Source organism: Choloepus didactylus, chromosome 17 (genome assembly GCF_015220235.1).
Source record: "Choloepus didactylus isolate mChoDid1 chromosome 17, mChoDid1.pri, whole genome shotgun sequence".
NCBI classification, from domain to species: Eukaryota; Metazoa; Chordata; class Mammalia; order Pilosa; family Megalonychidae; genus Choloepus; species Choloepus didactylus.
This window is the reverse complement of record NC_051323.1, coordinates 67,154,539-67,176,918: the sequence shown is the minus strand read 5'-3', so window position 1 is coordinate 67,176,918 and position 22,380 is coordinate 67,154,539. Positions and strand designations below refer to the sequence as shown.

Sequence of the window (22,380 nt, the reverse complement as noted above, 5' to 3'; positions counted from 1 at the left end):
TAAGTAAGAACTGCAGAACTGTGCCAGGACCCCCTGCCTCCCACGGCAGGCTGAGTAGCAAAACCTCACCATGGTAGAAAGCAGCACTCTCCCAGCTAGCAAATATAGCTCAGACCAACTCCAACTGGGGTTTTAATTAACAAACATGGACTGCTGAATACAAGCTACAAACCCGCAACAAGCAGACAGAGGCTTTTAGTGACAACTGACCTAAAAGAATCAGAAGACTCATCTGTCCCGGGACGGGGATTCCAGAAGTCCAGGTGTTACCTCTGGCCCAGGAGTGAAACTGGGGGGCCGTGTACTGGCTCTAAAAGGGGGCTTTCTGTCCCTTTTTCTCTCTCTCAACCTGAGGGCCTCCGAGAACAGAGCCTCAGCCATTTTCAGTTTGCAGCTCTCTGACCCAGACAGGAGTGGAGATAACAGAGTCAGAGAGACAACAATTCAAATGCAGATGATAATTCCCTAGGGGGTGTATCTTCCCTAAGAGGAAGGAGGTACTGCCCAGCTCTACTACCAGTCTTCCCTCTAGAACCAGACCCCAGAGCCTGGGGGAAAACAGCCAAAACAGAAACTGACAGGGCCACATCTCCTTACACCAGTCGGGAGCGACAGGCTGACAGGAGACACCTGCTGGGCAGGTTAGGAAAAGCACAGCAACTGGAGACCTCACAGGAAAGTCTGTCAATCTCTAAGACACACCCTCAGAGAAACTTGACACTGAATATAGCCCCACTCTGAGATCTGAACCTGTTCTGGTCTGGGAAAATCTGATTGGTGTAACCAAGGAAACCAGATGACTAGACAACAGAAAACTACAATCTACGCTAGTAAAACTGAAGAAATGGCCCAGTCAAAGGAACAAACTTACACCTCAGTCAAGATACAGTTGAGAAATTGTTTCAGTTTAATGAAACAATCTATTAAAGATTTTCAAAGAAATATGCTAAATCAATCAAAAACCAAATCAACGATTTCAGGGAAGATATGGCAAAAGTGATGAAGGATACAAAGAAAATACTGGGTGAACATAAGGTAGAAATCAAAAGTTTGAAAAAACAACTGACAAACTCTATGGAAATGAAAAACACAATGGAAACGTACAACAGCAGATCTCAAGAGGCCAGAAGAAAATACTCAGGAACTGGAGAACAAGACACCTGAAATCCTATACACTAAAGATCAGAGAGGGAAAGAATGGAAAAATATGAGCAACATCTCAGGGAACTGAATGACAACATGAAGTGCATGAATGTTCGTGTGTGTCATGGGTGTCCCAGAAGGAGAAGAGAAGGGAAAAGGGGCAGAAGCAATAATAGAGGAAATAATCAATGAAAATTTCCCATCTCTTATGAAAGACATAAAATTACAGATCCAAGAAGTGCAGCGTATCCTAAACAGAATAGATCTGAATAGACCTACACCAAGACACTTAATAATCAGATTATCAAACATCAAAGACAAAGAGAGAATCCTGAAAGCAGCAAGAGAAAAGCAATCCATCACATACAAAGGAAGCTTGATAAGACTATATGCAGATTTCTCAGTAGAAACCACAGAAGCAAGAAGGAAGTGGGGTGATATATTTAAGATATTGAAAGAGAAAAACCACCAACCAAGAATCCTATATCCGGCAAAACTGTCCTTCGAATATGAGGGAGAGCTTAAAATATTCTCTGACAAACAGACAATGAGTGAGTTTGTGAACAAGATACCTGCCCTACAGGAAACACTAAAGGGAGCACTACAGACAGACAGGAAAAGACAGGAGTGAGGGGTTTGGAACACAGTTTTGGATGATGGTAGCACAGCAATGTAAGTACACTGAACAAAGATGACTGTGAGTATGGTTGAAAGAGGAAGTTTAGGAGCATGTGGGACACCAGAAGGAAGGAGGAAAGATAAAGACTGGGACTGTATAACTCAACAAAACCTAGAATGCTCAACAATTGTGATAAAATGTACAAATATGTTTTTGCATGAGAGAGAACAAATGAATGTCAACCCTGCAAGGTGTTAAAAATAGGGTGGTATTGGGGGGAAAATACAATCAATGCAAACTAGAGACTATAGTTAACAGAAACATTGTATTATGCTTCCTTTACTGTAACAAAGGCAATATACCAAAGCTAAATGCCTGTATGAGGGGGACATAAGGGAGGGGTACGGGACTCTTGGCATTGGTGATGTAGTCTGACTCATTCTACTTTAGTTTAATTCTATCTTTCCTTTTGTTGCTTTTTAACTCTCATGTTTTTTTTTCTTTTTCTTTTTCTTTTCCTTTTGTCTCTCTACCTTCTTTGACTCTTCCTCCTTCTTTGTGGAAAAAATGGAGATGTCCTTTTATAGATAGTGGTGATGGTGGCAAATACATAAATATGTGACTATACAGTGAACAGTCGATTGTTTACTTAAGACAGAAAGTGTGGTGGGTGAACAAAACCGTGTTAAAAAAAAAAACGGGTTGATGAAGAAACCTTGAGGGCACTATATTGGGTGGAATAACTCAGACACATAAGGACAAATATTGCAGGGTCTCACTGATATGAACTAACTATAATATGTAAACTCATAGACATGAAATATAAGTTACCAGGATATAGAACTCATAGACATGAAATATAAGTTACCAGGATATAGAAGGATATATAAGGAATGGGGAGCGGTTGCTTATTGTGAGCAGAATGTTCAGCTAGGTTGAATTTAAGTGTTTGGAATTGGACAGAGGTGATGGTAGCATGTTATTGTGAGAATAAGTAACAGTGCTGAATGGTGTGTGAATGTGGTGGAAAGGGGAAGCTTAGAGTCACGTATGTCACCAGAAGGAAAGTCAGAGGTTAAAAGATGGGAATGTATAAAACAGTGAATCTTGTGGTGGATAATATCCGTGATTAACTGTACACATATTAGAAATCTCTTTCATGAACTAGAACAAATGTATGACTATAACTAGAAGTTAATAATAGAGGGGTATATGGGGGAAAATATACCTATCACAAACCATGTACTACAGTTAGTAGTATTTTAACATTCTTTCATCAATAGTAACAAATGTACTATACCAATACTATGAGTCAGTAATGGAGGGGCGGTGGTTAGGGGTATGGGAGGATTTGAGTTTCCTTTTTTTGTCTTTATTTCTTTTTTGGAGTAATGAAAAATTTCTAAAACTTGAAAAAAAATTGTGGTGATGGATGGACAGCTGTATGATGGTACCATGGGAAACTGATTGTACACTTTGGATCTTTGGATAATTGTATGGTATGTGAACAATCTCAATAAAATAAAAAAATTTTTTAAAAAGCATGCTTTCTCTGGTGTTTAAACCCAGAGGTGACCTCACCCCACCCAGCAGACCTGCGGATGAATATTTTTTCGTTGTCCCCTAAAGGTGGCTGCCTTGGTGCAGAAGGCATTTACTCCAGGTGGAGCAATGGGGGCCTAAGACTCTCCTACTGATATGTGTCTAAGGGAGGACTAGAGGTTTGATTTTCTGGTTTTTCAAAAGAGCAAGCCTTGCTCAGAGCCTCTTAGAGTCAACTGTGCGGCCTCTGCCACGCAGCCCCCTGAGTCACTGAGCTGTGCCCATGTTGTTCAAGGGCATTGCCTTTGTTTTTTTTTTTTTAATTGACCTTGTGCTAAGTAAAGAAATGGAAATATCAATAAACGCGTTAATAGAGAGACGTCCAGGAACCAGGGATGAGAGCAGGGGGGTTGAATTGGGAGACTTTGGTCCCCCAAGTACTCCAAAGAAGTATATAGTCGGATGAAAAAGGATTCAGTCTGAATATAAGCCCCATCTCCTCTCCATTTCTCCCACACTGCTGCTCCAAGGCCTCCCAATTTAGGAATTCTGATGGCCGGGTCCTTGGATCCCTTGATCCCACCCCCTCCCTAGGGTGCTAGGACCCCTGTGAGCTGAGGGTGGGGAGGGTGCGCTGAAGCAGCAGGAGGAGGTGAGGATGGCAGCATGGATGGCCCTGAAGGGGACACGTGGAGAGAAGGCCATGGAATGAATTGAGAATGTTCCTTCTTACTGGGGTGGGGTGGGACGTGGTGGCAAGTCTCCCTAAAAACTGCCGAGGCAGCATCTGCTCTGAACTGAGAGAGCAACATCTGATTTTTAAAACAAATGCAAAGCTTGAGGCTATTTTCTTTTTTAATGAAAATTACTATAAATGTGCAGTGTGTGCTATATGAAAAATACACCCTCACAAAGTTCAAAACATTTTCCCTCCCGCTCCCCCCTCAAGGGGAACATAATTTTGTGGGGATTATCTTCCCCAGATTCTGATTTCGTGTTGCTGGCAACCGGATTGAAGGCGGGACCTGGGCAAGTTGCTGAAGTTGAAATTCACTGAGGAGTTGAAGCCAAAGTATAAAAGACTTTGTTATTGTTGGGGGGTGGGGAGGGGGAGGGGCACAAGAATGTTTGTGTGTGTGTATGTGTGTGTGTGTTATTATCACATCTAGAGGAACACCTCTGCTAACCCTTCTTCATTCTCTACCTCTTAAGCAAAATCCCTGGTGCACATTTCGGAGAAAGCCTTTCCAGTCATTTTCCAATAGATTAATTCCCATTCTGCCTAACGTAAATTCTGAAATCAACTGTACAGCCTTACGTTTCTTTCTGGGATACACGGAAACCAACCCGGGCCCTCAGCTGTCCCCACAACACACATGCACACAGACAGACACACGCACACTCAGCTTTTCCAACACCGCTTACTAAAGGCCTCTCAAAACCTTCTGAAATGGTGCCTGCAACATCCCGTGCCTTGGCTTTCCACTGTTCTTTTGCCACCCAAAGGGCTCCTGGGCCTGCTGGGTCTGAGGACATGGGCCGACAGCTGGCTGGTTTGTGCCGACAACGCAGGGAAGGTCAAGGGTCCATCCCCCAGGCCATGGCCCCCAGGAGAAAGCGAGTTCACAGGGAGCCAGAGCTCGGCAGCTGTGGGCACCCAACCCAGGGATGTCAGAGAGGTCACGGGTGCTGCCCTCAGAGAGTCTCTTCAGCCCAGGAAGGCACTTCTATCCCTTCACCTCATGCAGCTCTGGTACGGGGAGGAGCTCTGAGCAGGTCAGGACCCCCTGTGAGGGCCTAATGAGCCCCACAGGGCCCTACCCTGAGGCACTAATGAGGTGTCCGAGGCGTAACCTGTTTTTTGGCCCTGTCCACCCTACGGTTTTCAAGGCTGGTTAGAACTTGTTAAAGTTTAAAAATATGTATTGCGCAGTGTTGTCTAGCCAGCTTAAAAAACACACATGTGGAAAATTAAGCCCTGGATTGCATCAGGCTTGGGAAAGGTTTTAAAAGCAGGTCACATTTGCACATTGGTGTTTATGGCGGAATTATTCACGACTTGCAATGGATGGCCGTGGCCTAAAGGTACATCCACAGATGAACAGATTGGTGAACTGTAGTGTATGCATACAATGGAATAGTGAGCGACTGCAAGAAGGAATGAAGTTGTGAGGCACGCAACTAGGTGAATGGACCTTGAGGACAGCATTTTGAGTGAAAGAAGCCAGAAAAGAAAAGACTGATATTTTAACACCTCAGTAATATGGACTGACCATAATGAGCAAACTCTGAGAAGTGAGTCTTAGAGCAGAGGTTCTCAGGGGAAGGCTTATTGTAAAGGTTCCTAGATTGTAAGCTCTTACAGCAGTCACATCTATTCCTGAGTTGTAAGGGTTATCTCTAAATTCTGAGATGCTGAGCTCTTTGTGTCAGTCTCTGGAACTTCAGGTATCTGTGTGACACCTGAGACTCAGAGCTAGAGTTTGGCAGCTCTGAATGTCAGTATTACCCCATATAGCAACTGTTAAAAAAGCTGAAAAAGAGATCAGACCTCAATTAGAGATATGAATGAAGCTGATCTGGTTAGGACTAAGGCAAATCAGACTAAAAGGTAAAGGACGATATTGACTGTGTTTTAAAACCTCAACTTCTTTGTGAGACCAAAGGAAGAGATGTTTATTTGGTGCAAAATCTGTATTTTCTGTAGCACACTAAGTAATTTGATTTGTATGGTCAGTTTATTCAAATACCATAATTACATGGAACTTTGAATAGGGAGTGAAATCTGGTTGGTTTGCACAGGTTAGTGTGAAGTCCTGATACATCCCAAAGTAATTTGGGCAGAGAAGAAAAATGTATTTGCAAAGCCCCCTTGAGGGACTGGGGGAAAATGTGGAAATATTAAACCTCCCCACCTGGGGAATTACTGATATTCTCACAAGCGTTAGGGACTACCAATTTAGAAGGCTGAGCCCTCGATCTTGGGGCTTGCCCTTATGAAGCTTGTAACTGCAAAAGAGAGGCTAAGCCTACTTATAATTGTGCCTAAGAGTCTCCCCCAGAGAACCTCTTTTGTTGCTCAGATATGGCCTTTCTCTCTCTAAGCCAACTCTGCAGATAAACTCACTGCCCTCCCCCCTACGTGGGCTCTGACTCCCAGGGGTGTAAATCTCCCTGGCAACATGGGACATGACGCCCAGGGATGAGCCTGGACTCAGCATCGTGGGATTGAGAAAGTCTTCTTGACCAAAAGAAGGAAGAGAAATGAAACACAATTAAGTTTCAGTAGCTGAGAGATTTCAAGTGGAGTCGAGAGTTTATTCTGGAGGTTATTCTTATGCATTATATAGATATCCCTTTTTAGTTTTTAGCGTATTGGAATAGCTAGAAGGGAAATACCTGAAACTGTTGAATGGCAACCCAGTAGCCTTGATTCTTAAAGACAATTGTATAACTATATAGCTTACATGGTGTGACCATGTGATTGTGAAAACCTTGTGGCTCCCACTCCCTTTATCCAGTGTATGGACAGATGAGTAGAAAAATGGGGACAAAAATTAAATGACTATTAGGGGGGATGGGGGGATGGGATATTTTGGGTGTTCTTTTTTACTTTTATTTTTATTCTTATTTGTATTTTTTGGAATAATGAAAATGTTCAAAAATTGATTATGGTGATGAACGCACAACTATATGATGATACTGTGAAAAATTGTACACTGTGGATGACTGTATGGTATGTGAATATATCTCAATAAAATCTAATTAAAAAAATAAAAGAGCAGGTCAGGATCCCAAGCCCCCTACCGCAGGGAACCGTATCATTTGTTCACAGTGTCCCTAACTTGCCCAGCACTGATGGAAGGGTGCCCATTGCAGTGTTCCGGTTTGCTAATGCTTCTGGAATGCAAAACACCAGAAATGGATTGGCTTTTATAAAAGGGGGTTTACTTGGTTACACAGTTATAGTCTTAAGGCCATGAAGTGTCCGAGGTAACACATCAGCAATCAGATACCTTCACTGGAGAATGGCCAGTGGTGTCTGGAAAACCTCTGTTAGCTGGGAAGGCACGGGGCTGGCATCTGCTCCAAAGTTCTGGGTTCAAAATGGCTTTCTCCCAGGACGTTCCTCTCTAGGCTGCAGGTCCTCAAAAATGTCACTCTTAGTTGCTCTTGGGGTGTTTGTCCTCTCTTAGCTTCTCTGGAGCAAGAGTCTGCTTTCAACAGCTGTCTTCAAACTGTCTCTCATCTGCAGCTACTCTCTCAGCTCCTGTGCATTCTTCAAAGTGTCCTGCTTGGCTGTAGCAAGCTCGCTCCTTCTGTCTGAGCTTATACAGTGCCCCAGTGAACTAATCAAGGCCCATGTTGACTGGGCTGGGCCACACCTCCATGGAAATTATCCAGAGTCATCACCTGTAGCTGGGTGGGTCTCGTCTCCATGGAAACACTCAATCAAAGAATTACAGTCCAATCAACAATAATACATCTGCCCACACAAGATTGCATCAAAGATAATGGTGTTTTGGGGGCCATAATACATCCAAACCGGCACAAATGTCATGTATTATTTGCTGTCTGCCTTTGAAGCTTGACTTTCGGCTGAAAGTTGCCGAGTTTTGCCTCAAAGAGGTGAAGATGGAGGACACACTTGCAATACTTCCAAAGATGTCCCCCAGGTCATCATTTTGCAATCAAGTTGTTCATCAAATCCAGGCTACAAAGAGTCAGGATCCAGTTAAGTTCTATAAGAGCAACAGTCCCCATTGCAGAAAACGACTAATGCACAAAACTCAGCAAACGAGTTTTGAAAACAGGATTGTCATTATAAGATTGTTTCTATCCACTTTAAATTTCAAAAAAAAAAAAAAGTATGGCTTATTTTTGTGCTTCTTGTGTTCATTTTTTCTTTTTATCTCACACATGCATATCTTAAAAGACAGAATAGTGGAGTAGGTTATAGAGACTGGGCTCTGAAGTCAGCTCTGGGTTTCTAGCTCTATGAATTCTGTCTTGCTTTCCCTATCCGTAAAAGGGGATAATAATTATCACCTACCAACATAAAGGGCTGTTGTGAGAACTAGGATAAAACAAGTAAAGCACTTAGCAACGCATAAGTGCTAAAGATACATTAGTGGTTAGTATTATTAGTATAATCAAAATATATTAATTAGAGCTTTTATACAACCGTAATGACCCATGTCCTTATATAAATACATATATATTTGCAATTTTCACTTTATATATAAAAATATTCATTAAGTTAAGTGTATCTTTTCCTAATCAAAACCAAAATAATTATTTCATCTGCTTTGAGGGAGAACTGCAAGTGGGTCCTTTAACGATTGGAAGATGAGGCACCTCTGCTCTGAAATCTGATGCAGAACAAGTATGGTACATGAATTGGATTTTATTACATTTTTATCCTCTTACCTTTGTAATTGCTTCAAGTTGTTTCCCTGTGGTTAGAGAGATTTGCGAGGGCAAATTATGATGCCAAAATGATGTCAATGAAAGTCTGGATTAATGAGAAATGATGTCAAAACCTAAGAATGTGAGTGCAAATTGTAGTTAGACTAAAAAGGAAGCTAAATGAAAAAAAAAAAAAAAACAAATTCAACTAAACATTATATTAGATTTTATGGGGGAAAAAAATGAGTTGTGAGCCATGTAACCATGTCTCAGATCTCTTTTTTAGCTAAATTGATCATAAAAACTAATTAAAGCAAAATGTGGTTCTTGCGCCGTGTCTACACTGCACCTAGTGCAGGGGAGAATTTGCGGGTCCCCAGAAGAGGTGGGGGTTCCTCCACTCTCCCCTCAGGAAGCCCAGAGAGAACCTCGTGGCCGTTACGTTAGCCCTGGAGGAATCCTAAGCCCGTGAGTTGGTGAAGGTTATAGGATCTCCGAGCCACAAAGGATTTGAGGGGGTGGGTGTCATCAAATCCCATCCCCTGCTTTGATAGGGGTAGGAAACGGAGACCCTCAGCCAGAGCGGAGGCGACTCTTCACGGAAACAGCAAGTCAGTGGCAGAGCTAGAGGAGAATGCCGTCTGCCGTGGGAAATCTCCGTCTCCCCTGGCTCCTCTCTCCTTGACCTGCCCTCTCCGCCTGCGTTCCCAGCTGACTGCCTCCCTCTCTGGCACCCCTTGACCTCCCTGCGTCCCCCCACCTGGCGTGGGCTTTGTGGAGTGGGAGCCGAGGCGGTGGCCCTCCAGGACCCCAGACGGCCTCCCGGGCTGTGCCCTCGGCGTCACTCCTGCCGGGGGCTTTAACCTTTTGCTCCAATCCCAGCAAGGCCAGCTCTGGATGTCCTGTGTGGTTTTACTTGAGCCATATTTCAGCAGTGACTGTGCTTTTGATCACAACCTAATAAATGTCCCAAAGGACTGAATCAGAGCCACATGTGGGAAATGACTCAGGGGGCATTGACCCTCCAAGACACAAAGCTGCCCTGGCTGGCAGCCCGGCAGATTCCCTCTGAAAACGTCACCCACTTTAGGCTCGCCTCTCGGCACCTTCCACTTGGGTGGTGGAACCCGGTGTGGGCGAGGGCACCTTGGGTGGAGAGCCTGTCTGCCTCAACCTTGCCCTCTAGCCCAGCCCTGCCTGCCTTCCTGCAAAACTAAAGCACAGCCCGAGGCTTCCAGATCTGCTGGGGGCTGCGACCCCTACAGTGGACCACCAAGAACCCCCATCTGGTGGAAAGGCTTGTCTCTGGCTGCAATTCTGTTTTCCAGCCTCGTAAACTGCCTTCAGTTTTGCCTCTTGCTCACCCTCTAACTCATGAATATTTTCATTGATCTTTGTTTGCATAGGGCCTCTGAGACTAGATAATTTTTTAAAAAATAATAAATATGATCTCATTGCACGTACATGTTGCCCCATGTTGCGAGTGGTTGACATAAATTAGACCATCTCAGAGGCTGTAAGAGGCACCCTCCAGGTCTTCTGAACAAGTCGGCTGTCATCGTTTGGCCAAGCAGAGAAGGTTTGTGTTCTGCTTTTTTGTTTGTTTTTTAATTATGACCCTTCCTCTCCACAAGGTTTGTTTTTTAATTATGACCCCTTCTCTCCACAAGGTTTATTTTTTAATTATGATCCCTTCTCTCTTCACACTATTGTTGTTTCAATGCATAAAATCCCCTAATTCAATAATAAAAAATAACTTAGCTCCCCCAGTTAGTATTTTTGCAACAGGCCCCTATGGGCAGTGAGCTCCCTTTCAGTGTTTCTTATAAAAGTGAGGAGGGTAACAACACCCTCCTTTCATTGCTGTCGGATTAAACTCATTTTTCCGCATTGAATATGTGCCATAAATTAGGGAGGTTCAGTTAAAAATCTGAAACTATGGCCTTACTCAGTTGAAGGGCCTCCAAAGCTAGCCGAGTCTGAGTGTGGGGAGGGGCTGAGGGATAAGGTGGAGGGCTTCGTCCGTCATTCCTCTGTCCTGTGAAGATCCCGATCACCACCACAAGGGTTTAACACGTGCTGTCCTAGTGTGGCGTGTGGTAGGACCAACCAAGTCAACCAACTAATAACAAGGGACACTCTCCTGGGCTTTTCAAGACCCCAAGTGAGAACCATGTGGACTGTTGAACTAACAAGAGAATAGGATGGGCTCCGGATCTGTGTTCCCATAACACCCTGTACTTCAGCTGTCATAATCCCCACTCAGAATCTTTGAAGTTATTATTATATTTCCTTCCCTGTAGGCTGTGACTTCCATGAGGACAGCCCTTGTCTGCCCCTATCACAGCTATATCAGCCAGGGCCTAGCACAAAGCCTGACATATAGTAGGTTCTCAATAAATATTTCATGGAGGAATAAGAAGTGGATGGATGATGGATGGATCGATGGGTGGATGATGGATAGATGGATGGACGAGTGGATGGGTGGATGGATGGGTGGATGGGTGGATGGATGGATGGATAAATAGATCTGAGTATATTCATACCATGCTGTTGCATTTATTTTCCAAAGAAAACATATTAGGAGTTGTATATTCACATGATGTGGAATTGTAGGGAAATTGCTCTCCCTCCGATTTAGTTGAGGAAGTTCTCACCACTGATTTTTAAAGACATCTCTAAAGGCTGATAACCATATTTTTCTGACTAAATTCCTTTCCTACTAGCCCTTTAATTACTGGACTTTCATTTCTTTGACATTTTCTTCTGTGTTGTTTCATTCATTAATTATTCATTGTTTGTTGTTTTCCTTGATATAATGTCCAAGAATCTGTAGCAGTGGGTTTTTTCTAACTTTCACTTGGAGAATTCCATCATTGCCATACCTACTCATGAGAAACAGAATTCCTAAAGCATGTCAAGTTCTTCATCTTTGGCTCCCCTTGCATGGTTCATCATCCTGTGTGAAGGGTTTATACATATATCCCTCTATGTTCAACTGGTCCCATGTTCTGCAACTGTTGCCATTGGAAAGTCCAAGGCAAAATCTCTGTTCTGGTAACTTCTTATCGAAGATGAAGAGAATGTTTTTCTAGTGGGCTTGTATTCAGACCCAGAATCTATTATCAGATGGGTGAAAAGTGTTCTGCCCAATTTTCCATGTCTTGGGTTGGAGAATGAACTGACAAAAACCTTCAGAAGATAACCTCTCGGGGGTTTTGAGAAGCTGAGTGGAAATGTAGAATCCTTCTCTGTGAGATGAAGCTGTTTTCCTCCACCTCCACTCTGATGCCCACACCCTCCCAGACCATCCCACCTTGACCACCCTTATCTCGGCTTCCAGAAGCAAAGCGCTAGTCTGCGGCTTTACTGTTCTCTTTTTGCTTACATATAGAGTTGAAACCATCAGGTGTGAGGATGTGTGTGGGCTTGGAGTGGACAATGCGGCCACAGAGTCACGCCTGCGTTCAGCTCAGCCACCACGCTGGGGGTGACCACGGGAAAACTGAGGAGAGGCCACCACCCCCGGCAGCTGGAGGATGCACTTCCCTAGCGCCAAGTGGGGCCCTGAGCTCCTAGTTTCTCAAATGCCCATAATGAAAGAGAAAATGTACCACACCACATGGACACAACTGAATCTGTTCTCCATTGTACATACATTTCTCTGCTACAGTATTGAACCCAAGAGGCATGGTTTCTATTATTAATTACCAGTTTTCTTGTTCTGTGAAGATGCTCTGCTCAGAGGATATTATTGTTTCTGAACTGATCATTTTCAAAGCCCAGAAATCAGAAAGTAAAAAGATTTAGTTTCCATAATGATTTTCCTCTTCTCACAGGAGCAGATTCTACCCATGATGATACCATATCCTCACTTCGAAAGGAATAAAACTTGAAAAATAAATATGTAGTTGTCCCAGTTACAGAAATGGATTTTTTAAACTCCAAGTGGGTGATAATCACCAGTTGTGAATAAAAACTTGGAGGAATGTTCTAAAATAAAAGTTATACCCGTTCAAATAACCTAAATTATTTCTATTGCTCAGAAACAGTTGTCTTACTAAAATTATTTCTCTGTTTTCTGTTCTGTCACAGTGGAGATGTTGTTGCCTTTGAAAAATCGACTGATTATAACAGCATTATCCAACAAGAAGGAACAGTGAGTGTTGAATAAAATAGATTTACTAATTGGACCTAGCAGTATACTGTAATTGCTTAATGAGTTGAGCTATATCCCCGTGTGTCCTGTTCTTATTATGTGTAGCCCTTAAACATTCACTCAATTGGCCACGATTGTCGAGTGCCCCTGACGTGCCATCCACTGTGCTGGGACAGACATGGTCCCTGTCCTCGAGGGACGGTTCAGCTGCACGCTAGCCGTTTAACTGTTTCTTTAACTACAGTCAAAAAGGATGCATGGGTTGTTCACAATTAATTTGTCTGAAGTTATCTATGCTACAGTCATAGAATTAGGACTCTAGAAATGCTGATAGCTAAGTCTGTGGCACACAAGTTGAATCTTCCTTCCGTTGGCCATGGTGACACAATAGTACGTTGACACTGTCTCATTGACATTATCTTTTAAAAACCTGTTTTGTGACCAGCACTCTTGAGGGCTGATTGGGGTATGAAAGAGAAGTGAAAATTACACACGCATGCCCCTTACACTCGAATAGAACCCAGTTTCATAGTTGGAGAGCTAAGATAGACATGAAACAATATTTAAATGAGCAGCACAGACTACAGGGGTTTGGGAAGTCAAAAGAAGGAAGAAGGGAGGGAAAAAGACTGGGTGAACAGAGCAATTACGGAAGGCTTCTTGGAAGACACGGCCTGTTGTAGCTTCCTGTTGCTGCTGTAACACCTTACCACAAACTTCATGGCTGAAAACAATGCAAATTTATTTATTTTTTTTACAAGTTCCTGGGTCATAAGTCTGACTCAGGTCTCACTGGGCTGAAATCAGATGTTGGTAGGGCTACGTTCCTTTCTGGAAGCTCTAGGGGAGACTGTGTTTCCCGGCCTTTTCCTGCTCCTAGAGACTGGTCATATTATCCTCAGCTCTTTGAGAAGGGAGTTCCTAAACTCACCTTGAGGGTGCAGCTTGCCTTTGAGCTGGGAGGTGATCATGGGAGCCAGAATGAGGAGCTGGGGGCAAGCAGGTTGGTGAGCAGCAGATTCTGGGGGAGACAGGTGGAAAGTTCCAGGTCGTGGTGAGTTCTTCAGTGCCGAGCTGAAACATTTGGATTTGCTCTAAAAGATTGCAGAATGCCCTGGAGGTATCTTCAGAAGGAGATTGACAGGATGCATTTGTCATGGGGGTGATCATTCTGGGAGCAGTGTCCTCAAGGATGCAGGAAGGACAAAAGACATCCAGGAGGATTGATGGAGAAATCCAGACGAGGCAGATGGTGCCCGGATGAGCATGGTGATGGCGGGAAGGTGCCTCCGTCCCCCCACTCTCCCCAGGGCCTGGCGCATACTATATGCTCAAGAAACATTGGTTGAATAAAAAAATGATATTAATTCCGATGACATTTCTTGGGTCGATGGAAAACTATGTTTAATAGTGTCTGGAAAATCTAAATAGAATTTCTCGCCTTTTCCTTTTTCATTTTGCTAAATGATTTCTCCAGGACCAGAATCCCTCTGACCCCTTTTGCCACTTACTGAAGGCCTCTCCTGGGTAGCAGAGATTCGAACTTGAGTAGCTCGGTACCATATCTTCACTTTAGATCTCTGATTAAGTTGCAAAGAAAAGATAATTTATGATTATTAAAATATTTCTTTGAAAGATCAGTTCTTTTCACAGTTTGTAGTGAAGGTATTATGTTTGTAAGTAATTATTATGGAGAAAGATCCCTGAGGGGATTGACTTCAGGAACTTGTGAACTTGCTTTTTATTATTTTTTCTAAGGCATATTTTTACATTCTCCTTGGAATCATTTCTTACGTATGCCAGTGCTGTCCTGCTGAATGACTTCTGAACAGGTGAAACTGGGATGTCTCTGCCATGTTGAAATGTGGAGATTTCTGCCGAGTTAGACAAGGAACCAGCTGCCTAGAGCTGTGGTCTCAGCTTGGATGTGCATCGGGCTCATCTGGGGAGGGGAGCTGGTTACAATGAGAGATCTCTGGCCTTCTCTGATCACCCAGGGACAGGGACCCCACTTCCCCAGGGGATTCAGGTGTAGCTGGTCTTGGAAACCACACCTTGAGAAATGATGGCTTTGATGATTAAGTATCAGCATCAGGAGAACATTGATGGATCCAGAAGGTCAAGGTGTACTGTGGAGAGAAGGATGGACTCAGGGTTGGACAGTAAGAAAGGCTGGTCCAGAGTTGGGGTGGAGGATTCTTCACGTCTTCACTGATAGAAGAACTGAGGGCCAGGCCAGGGAACTCCAGGAATAGCGGCCTCCTCCTTGTGGAGAGATCAGAGTGTGCACAAGACCCCATCCTGGAGAAGCGCTCACCATCAGGCAACTCCAAATAAGCCCATTGTTCTAAAGTGGTGGGAGCGAGGCGCCATAGCACCCGACAAAAACAGCCCTTTGAGTTGTCCCCTTTCAATGCCACTACTTTGTGTATTTGTTTACGTATTAATACTCCTATTTTATTTGAACAATACTAACAAGGAGGTTTTATCCTGGCAACGTGGTTAAAATTAAGTACATAATGTGCACTGGCCATTTGCTTTTCATCAGATTCTCAAAGGGGTTCAGGACCACAAAAGGGTTAAGAACCATGGGTTTTAGAAGATTGAGGAGACTGTTGAGCACAGTCTCCAAATTCCCCTAATCTTCAGTGCTACCTGGCTGATAATGAGGGATCGTGGTGGAGAAGGAGGAAGCCCAGGGGTGCCTGTTCTCCAGGGTGTGCAGGCTGGGTGGGACGGTACTGCTCTGCCGTCGGGTGGCTTATAGACAGGAAGAAACAACAGACTCACGCCAATGATTCTACTAGGCAGGACAGCAACGAGCAGTTTGGTCAGCCTCTGAGAACGTTAAGGATGAAACACTGACCTTGAAACTGAGCTGTCACCAAGTGAGCCATTTGGTTGGAAAGAGAATGAAAGAGACACTTGGGCAAGTCTTAGTCCAACATGAAAAACTCTGCAGCTCAGTTTCCAACTTGAATGGGTTATTTCATCTACTTGAATGTAATGGAAATCATTCAACAGAAGTCTGGGGAAATCCTGAAGGAGTAATTTAAAATAAAATCTATATACGTTTTTTAGACCGGGAACAGTCATGCCGTCCCTGGCTCAGGTGGACAGAAGTGTAGATGACACCAAGGGACTAATGTTGAATTTGTTTTCTGCCATGTTACCTTTTTTCCCCTCTTTGATGTAAATGTTTTCCTATTCAGTGATTTGTTCTTCTAAAGGAAAGAGTGTGCTCTCATTTTCCTTTTAAAAATATGACCCCGAGATTGCAAATACAACTAACCATTTCTATAGATGAAGTCCTCATGACCCAGATGGGACATGGCTTTATTTCAAGGAGGAGCAATGCTTGGGCAAGGGCTGTAGAAATGCATTTGTGACCTTAAATTATAATAGATAAGATTTTTACCATACCTTACAGTGCCATACTTGTAATACATGACCCCAAAAGTGATGCCTTTGGATAACCTATTAAATTTTAACCCTTCCCTGATGACCATAGTTCATAGAATTATAGAGTAGGGGAAGGTTGGCGTCATTTGGAATAAAATACAGAAGGACAGCTGCTAGAATCAGTAATGTGTCCAGAACTATGGGTAAAAGTTTACATAGAACATTTACCTGTAGTAGCAATGTTATAATTACATTGTTTATATGCAAGAAAATGCATTTTGTTTTAAAGAACTAATCCATTGTGTAAATGATTTCTAGTTTGAACATCATTCACTGATTAAGACAGACCTGGTTGGATCCCCATTGTCTGACTTCAGGAGATGGCCATTTTGGGAGCAAGAACTGGGCAAGAAATACTCCTGTGAAATGGTAGGATTGCATTGCCTGGGGGCAATTAGCTTTTCGAGCTTTGTGAGCCTGAGGGCAGTACATGTCTTCTGATTTTGCCTTTGGTCCTGGTTGTGCGTGGCGGAGTAATATTTGCCTTATCCCAGACCGCTGAGGACCAACATTCCCTCCTCGTCTTGGTGGTGGTTGGGAAATTCAGGTCTTCCCCTTGCATCCCTTACAAAGGCTCCATCGGGGGCCTTCTAGAATTAAGGCCTCAAAACAGAGGAGGGAACAGAGCTTTGTATTTTCTAGAAACTGGAACTCAGGAATATGGAGGAGACAAATGGGATTGGCAATTTAGGAGAAAGGTGTTAAAGGCTGGTGGCCTTTGTAGTGGGTGGAACAGGCCCTGAGAATATGTATTATGACACTGACATTGAAGCTACATAAATTATAGGCCAATACAGCACACATTACTCCACATAAATAAAAGGCATTGTGGCCCAAGTAAAGAGCTCAGCTGTTGTCATGTCAGGACTGCTACAAGAGCAGCCTCTAAAGGCTTCAGAAAAGCCTTTGAGGATCAGTTAATTTTTGAAGTGACCCACAAGCTGAAATAATTTTCCCTGTCCTTCCTAGATGGCCTTGCTTGCTGATGAATACTGCAATTATTGTCAAGATATTTTACAAAACGTGAGGAGCCAAGAACTTGAGAGGGTAGGGTTTCATCTATAAATTACAAGCATTTATGACTCATTATTAACCATTTTACTTCAAGAGACCACTCAAGAGATGTCTAGTGGCAATACATCGCACTCAAGTGCTTTAAGTGAAGCTAGTTTGTAGTTAGTAATTTCTTGAACATGATACTGATATTCAGTTTAATAATCTGGAAATTCTCTATGGTGCTAATATGGATAATTTCATGGTTTAAATACAAATGCAGCAGTTTTCTTAGATCCTGATTCCAGCTGATTTTGAACAAAGTACTGGTAATATTAAATACCCTCTAAAGAGCCATTTTATTGATACATGCTAACTGACAAAGAAGCAGGACTTGGAAACAGGTCAATCTGACTTGGGTATTGTAATGATTGGGTTTTATTCTAGAATTGGTCATAGAAAACATGGATAATTGCTTACGTTTGCTAAAGCTGCCAGAATTCATTACACCAGAAATGGGTTGGCTTTTTCAGTGGGGTTTTATTAGGTTACAAATTTACAGTTCTACGGCCATGAAAATGTCCAAATTAAGACATCAAGAGGAAGATACCTTCTCTGAAGAAAGGCTGCTGGCATCCGGGGTTCCTCTGACACATGGGAAGGCACATGGTGACATCTCTGCTCCTTCTCTCCTGGTTCTGGTTTCAACAGCTCTCTCCAAAATGTCCCTGGGCTTCTGTGGGTCCTTCTTTTTTCTTTCTAACCTCTCTCCATGAGCTCTCTTAAAGGACTCCAGTAAAGGATTAAGACCCATCTTGAATGGGTGGGGTCACATCTCCATGGAAACAACGTAATCAAAAGGTCCCACCCACAACGGGTCTGCACCCACAAGAATGGATTAAAAGAACATGGCATTTTCTGGGGTACATAACAGTTTCAAACCAGCACAATAATCTTTTAACAATCTGAAATTTCATCTTCTGCAGCGTCAAGTGAGAATCCAGGAAAACAAGTGCACATTTCAATGAAAGGTTTTCCAATACTTTGGTGTTCTAAATGCTTCAGTTTTAGTGATAATTTCATTCAACATGAGTGCATTTAGTACTTATCCAGTGTAAAGCATCACAGTTAAAGAGAGACCAAGAGGTATTCAGAATGGCCCTAGTAAGGGAATGTTATAACTATCCATCCACATCAACTATCTGGAATATTCCTTCCTTCACTCACTCATCAAATATTCACTTAATCCTTACACTGTGGCTGGCACCATTTCTGGAACTAAGAAGACATTCTCCACAAGGCTTGGTAAGCTTATAGCCTGGTAACAGGAGCAATGTGAGTTAGCAAATATGATACAATATGGCACGTTCTAGAGTATCAGTAAGAAAGGAATATTCTGGGTGCGCAGAGGAAGAGTAATGGAGAAGAGTGGGAGTGCCCCCAAGAGGCAGCCATGTGGCTGCTGTCTCTATTAGGAAAAGCAGAGGTTCAAATAGAAAATAGGTTAGGAAAGGGATTCCAGTTTGTGCAGTCAAAGGTAGCAAGTTGTTCACGAGCATGTCATGACAAAAAGGTCTCTAGGGCTGGATTTTATTATCACTAAAGGAGAGAAGTTAGAGGAGGTGAAATAGAAAAGTAGGCTGGCACCAGGAAGGAATTCTAATTTATTTAGAAAACATGGGAAGGGAGTGGCAACTAAATATGACTAGCCATACTGGAGCAGAGAGAGTAATAAAGACTTTCCATGGTGAGGGTCAGATTTGAAGCAGTGACAGTGACATCGGAAAGAAAGAGGAACAGATTAAAGAAATATTTCTGAAGTAGACACAACAGGGTTTGATGATCTTCAGATATGGGTGGTGAGAGAGTTAGCAGAGACGAGCCTGTGAGTGCTGCCTCATTCAGATCCAACACCAAAGTTACCAACCTGAGAGTAAAATGATTCGTAAGTCCTTTTCATCTCATTACCATGTATTTTCTGTTGAATTTCTATGAGTTTCTTGGGAGAAGTCTTCTCTAGAATTAATACCTCTGACAGCAGGATTTCAAATCAAAAGCATATAATCATGTAACTCAAGAGCTCACCTAACGTCCTTTTGTGTACTTGATGGTGTGCACATGGGAATAGCTTCTTACCTGGAGTCATTGGAAGGTCTAGCGTCAGGGAAGATAAACCAGGATTGTGATGCCTCGGAATATCTGAGGCTGCTGACATCCCCAAAAGGTGAGTCTTTGGCAGCTCAGATTGGCCACCTGGCTTGATCAAGGAATACGAAGAGTCAACACAGGGAGAAAGGAAGCCGCCATTTTGTTGCTCAACAAAAGTTGTCCACATGAGTCTTTAAAGAAGGCTGATATGAAGAACCACACCAGTCCTTTTTCTTGCACAGTCCGTAGGTGAATTCTAACTTGATTTTGAAGAGAGGGCCTCCTAGATTAAATACTGTTACACCCCTTTCCAAGCTGAAAAATAATCAATGCAGTCAGTCAGTCAATGAACATTTATTCTAGACTATTCTCTGCCTCTGTCGCCCAATCCTAACCTTATAACAGTCAACAGGAGCCCCCTTGTGATTAGGAACACCTTTCCTTCTAGGAATCTTCCTCATGAAAATATGTTCCATATTGTCCCATCCCTCTGGCAGGTACTCCCTGATGGCTTGCTAGAAAGAATACTTCTAAAACACGGCTTGGAGAGGCTGACAGGCAAAGCTTTACATTGACTGGAACAAAATTCATCCCATTATCATTCAGGGCAGCTTATGTATATATGGGGAATTGGTCTCACTAGACACAAAATGAGTTTTCAGTAATATGTTCTATTACTTACGTCAGGTGGAAGACTTGCTTACTTCCTTCTGGAAATCTCTGCAGCAAGACACAGTCATGCTGATGTCATTGCCTGATGTGTGCCAGCTCCTTAAATGCTACGATGTGCAGCTGTACAAGGTAAGAAGAGGTTTGTTCAAATTGCCGTTTTATGTCGTTTCCGGAAATCAGGACCAAATGCTGCAGTTACAACCACAGCCCGACCCCTCTGCAAACTTCCTGAACTTCCTGCTCTCTAAGGAGTAAATTGCTAAACGGATGAACCATGAGCCTTTGATTGCTGCCTAAAATTCAGTTTTTCTTTTTGAATTCAGTGAGGGTCTAAATGACCTCATGTAAAGAAAAGGCCAATACACATGGCAGCCTGTGGTTCCAGAACCAGTGAACCCTGAGCTGAGTCAAAGTTTTTTTCTCTGGTAACTTCAGCAAAAGAAGACTTTTAAAAATGAGTAAATGGAACAATTTGAGTTTGGGAATAATGGACTTTCAATAAATGAATTTTAAATAATGAGTTAAATAATAATAAATGGGTTTGGGAATATATGTAATTGCCAAGGTTTTTTTAAAACTCTATCAGTAGAGTATTTATTAGATTTTAGGGGTCAGCAACACATGGTAAAAATGTAGTCTCCTTCAACTAATCATAAATCATGCCTTTTATTTTATTTTATTTTTAGAAAACAATCCAGTTCTTTGAAGATTTTAATACAAAAGTTGAAAACTGAAGGCTGGGTTCAGCCCTTAAATTAGTTTAGTTCACCTCACCTACTATTGGCTGGCATAGTGTCTTTTAAAAAATTGAATCAGTTATCAGTATTTGAAAACTCTTAAAAAGATTCCAGTTCTGGCCATACCAGCCTGATTTCCTACGCAGGAAAGAGTGGTGAGGGCCACGTGGTAGCTACCCCCCAAGACCGAGTTGGGGCCTTCCCCCGACTTTTCATGATGTGCCCAGGCCCTGCAGACGTCCAAGTGTGTGGACAGGTGCCCTCTGGACACCTGTACCTGTGTCCGGCCTTCAGATTCACCGTTTGTCGACGTATCTCTTGCAGGGAATTGAGGACATTCTCCTGCATGACTTTTTGGAAGAAGTTTCTATTCAGTACCTGAAATCCGTCAGGTTATTTAGTAAGAAATTTAAGTTGTGGCTACTCAATGCTCTGGAAGGTTTCCCAGCCCTTTTACAGATCTCCAAACTCAAAGGTAGGTTTCAATGAAAAAAATTAAATAAATAAATTCCCTAAGAGAGCAAGAAGTATCTAACTTTCACACCCAGGGGCAGTCCACTGCAGCTGCTGCCCAGCTTTGTTTTTTCCCCATGTACTAAACCACATCCTAAACCGCGATGTACTAAACCCCAACGTACTAAATCTCGTAAGGCCCAAGATCTTGGGGTTTTCTGACTTTTTCTGTGGTGTCAGTGATGGGTTCTTGTGCTGAGTCACCCATACTTGTACCTATGCCCCCTTATGAATAATAGAAGAGGTTTTGGGCAGGTCTGAGGTGTTAGAGATGTGGAAAAGCTGCTGCTAACTGCCCCACAGGACGGAGAGGCTGGCCCCGTGAAGCTGGTCCCTGGAAGCCGCTGAGGGCGGCCGGCAGCTTTCTGGCGCCTGGTGCTCACCCCGAGCAGGCCTGGCTCAGGGCTGTGGCTCCCAGTCCCCTTCGTCTCTCTCTGCTCCGCATGGCCTCCCAGTGAGGCTTCCAAGAATGTTGTTTCCCCCTTAGAAATCAGTCCCCTATCAACAGCCTCCTCACACAATGGGGCCACCGGGTCCTTCATGCTTTTGAGGCCAAGGTTAATTCATAAGTCCTTAAACTCATAAGACCTGAATTGCAAGTCTCCCTGCTAACTTTCTAGAACTCTCTTTCCATCTGGCTACAGGTTAATTGTCTGCTCAAACCCGACGACGGCTTCCCATTACAAGCCTGAACTTTTCTGTCTGCTGTTGCAGCCCTCTATAAACTCTGAGACCCCGTGGTCCTTTCAATGCCAGCCCGCCCACTGAGAGGGTGCCATGTTTTGTGGTCCTGGAAATGCCCTCTCTCCAACCGTGACCCCTTCTTGGGTCAGCTCTGGGCCACTTGCTTCCCCGAGCCTCCACCACCTACCTGCCTTACCTTTCTATAAGTCTTGCTTTCTTCATACATTGCTTCCTGCAAGGGGGAGCAGGGGTTGGGGGCCATGTGCCTTGTCTTCTCAAAGTGCTTGTGGACTAGAACC

The 22,380-nt window shown here is 43.3% G+C and overlaps 2 protein-coding genes across 4 annotated transcripts in view; both read left to right on the top strand.

Moving 5' to 3' along the window:
- LOC119512395 (DNA-binding protein RFX8-like) overlaps window positions 1-17,907 on the top strand; it is a 44,630-nt gene extending 26,723 nt beyond the window's left edge. The window contains exons 5-7 of the mRNA XM_037807020.1: window positions 12,809-12,872; window positions 16,593-16,703; window positions 17,304-17,907. Of these exons, the coding sequence (XP_037662948.1) occupies window positions 12,809-12,872; window positions 16,593-16,703; window positions 17,304-17,399 (271 nt within the window). The 3' untranslated portion in view covers window positions 17,400-17,907. The remainder of the gene's footprint in view (window positions 1-12,808; window positions 12,873-16,592; window positions 16,704-17,303) is intronic.
- A 254-nt stretch (window positions 17,908-18,161) lies between these two features.
- The window catches only part of LOC119512393 (DNA-binding protein RFX8-like), a 28,494-nt gene continuing 24,275 nt past the window's right edge, over window positions 18,162-22,380 (top strand). The window contains exons 1-3 of one of the 3 annotated variants that reach the window (XM_037807016.1): window positions 18,234-18,250; window positions 20,163-20,276; window positions 21,209-21,359. In XM_037807016.1, the coding sequence (XP_037662944.1) occupies window positions 18,236-18,250; window positions 20,163-20,276; window positions 21,209-21,359 (280 nt within the window). In that variant the 5' untranslated portion in view covers window positions 18,234-18,235. Of the gene's footprint in view, window positions 20,277-21,208; window positions 21,360-22,380 lie in introns of all 3 variants that reach the window. The other 2 variants (XM_037807015.1, XM_037807017.1) reach the window with 2 other exon arrangements.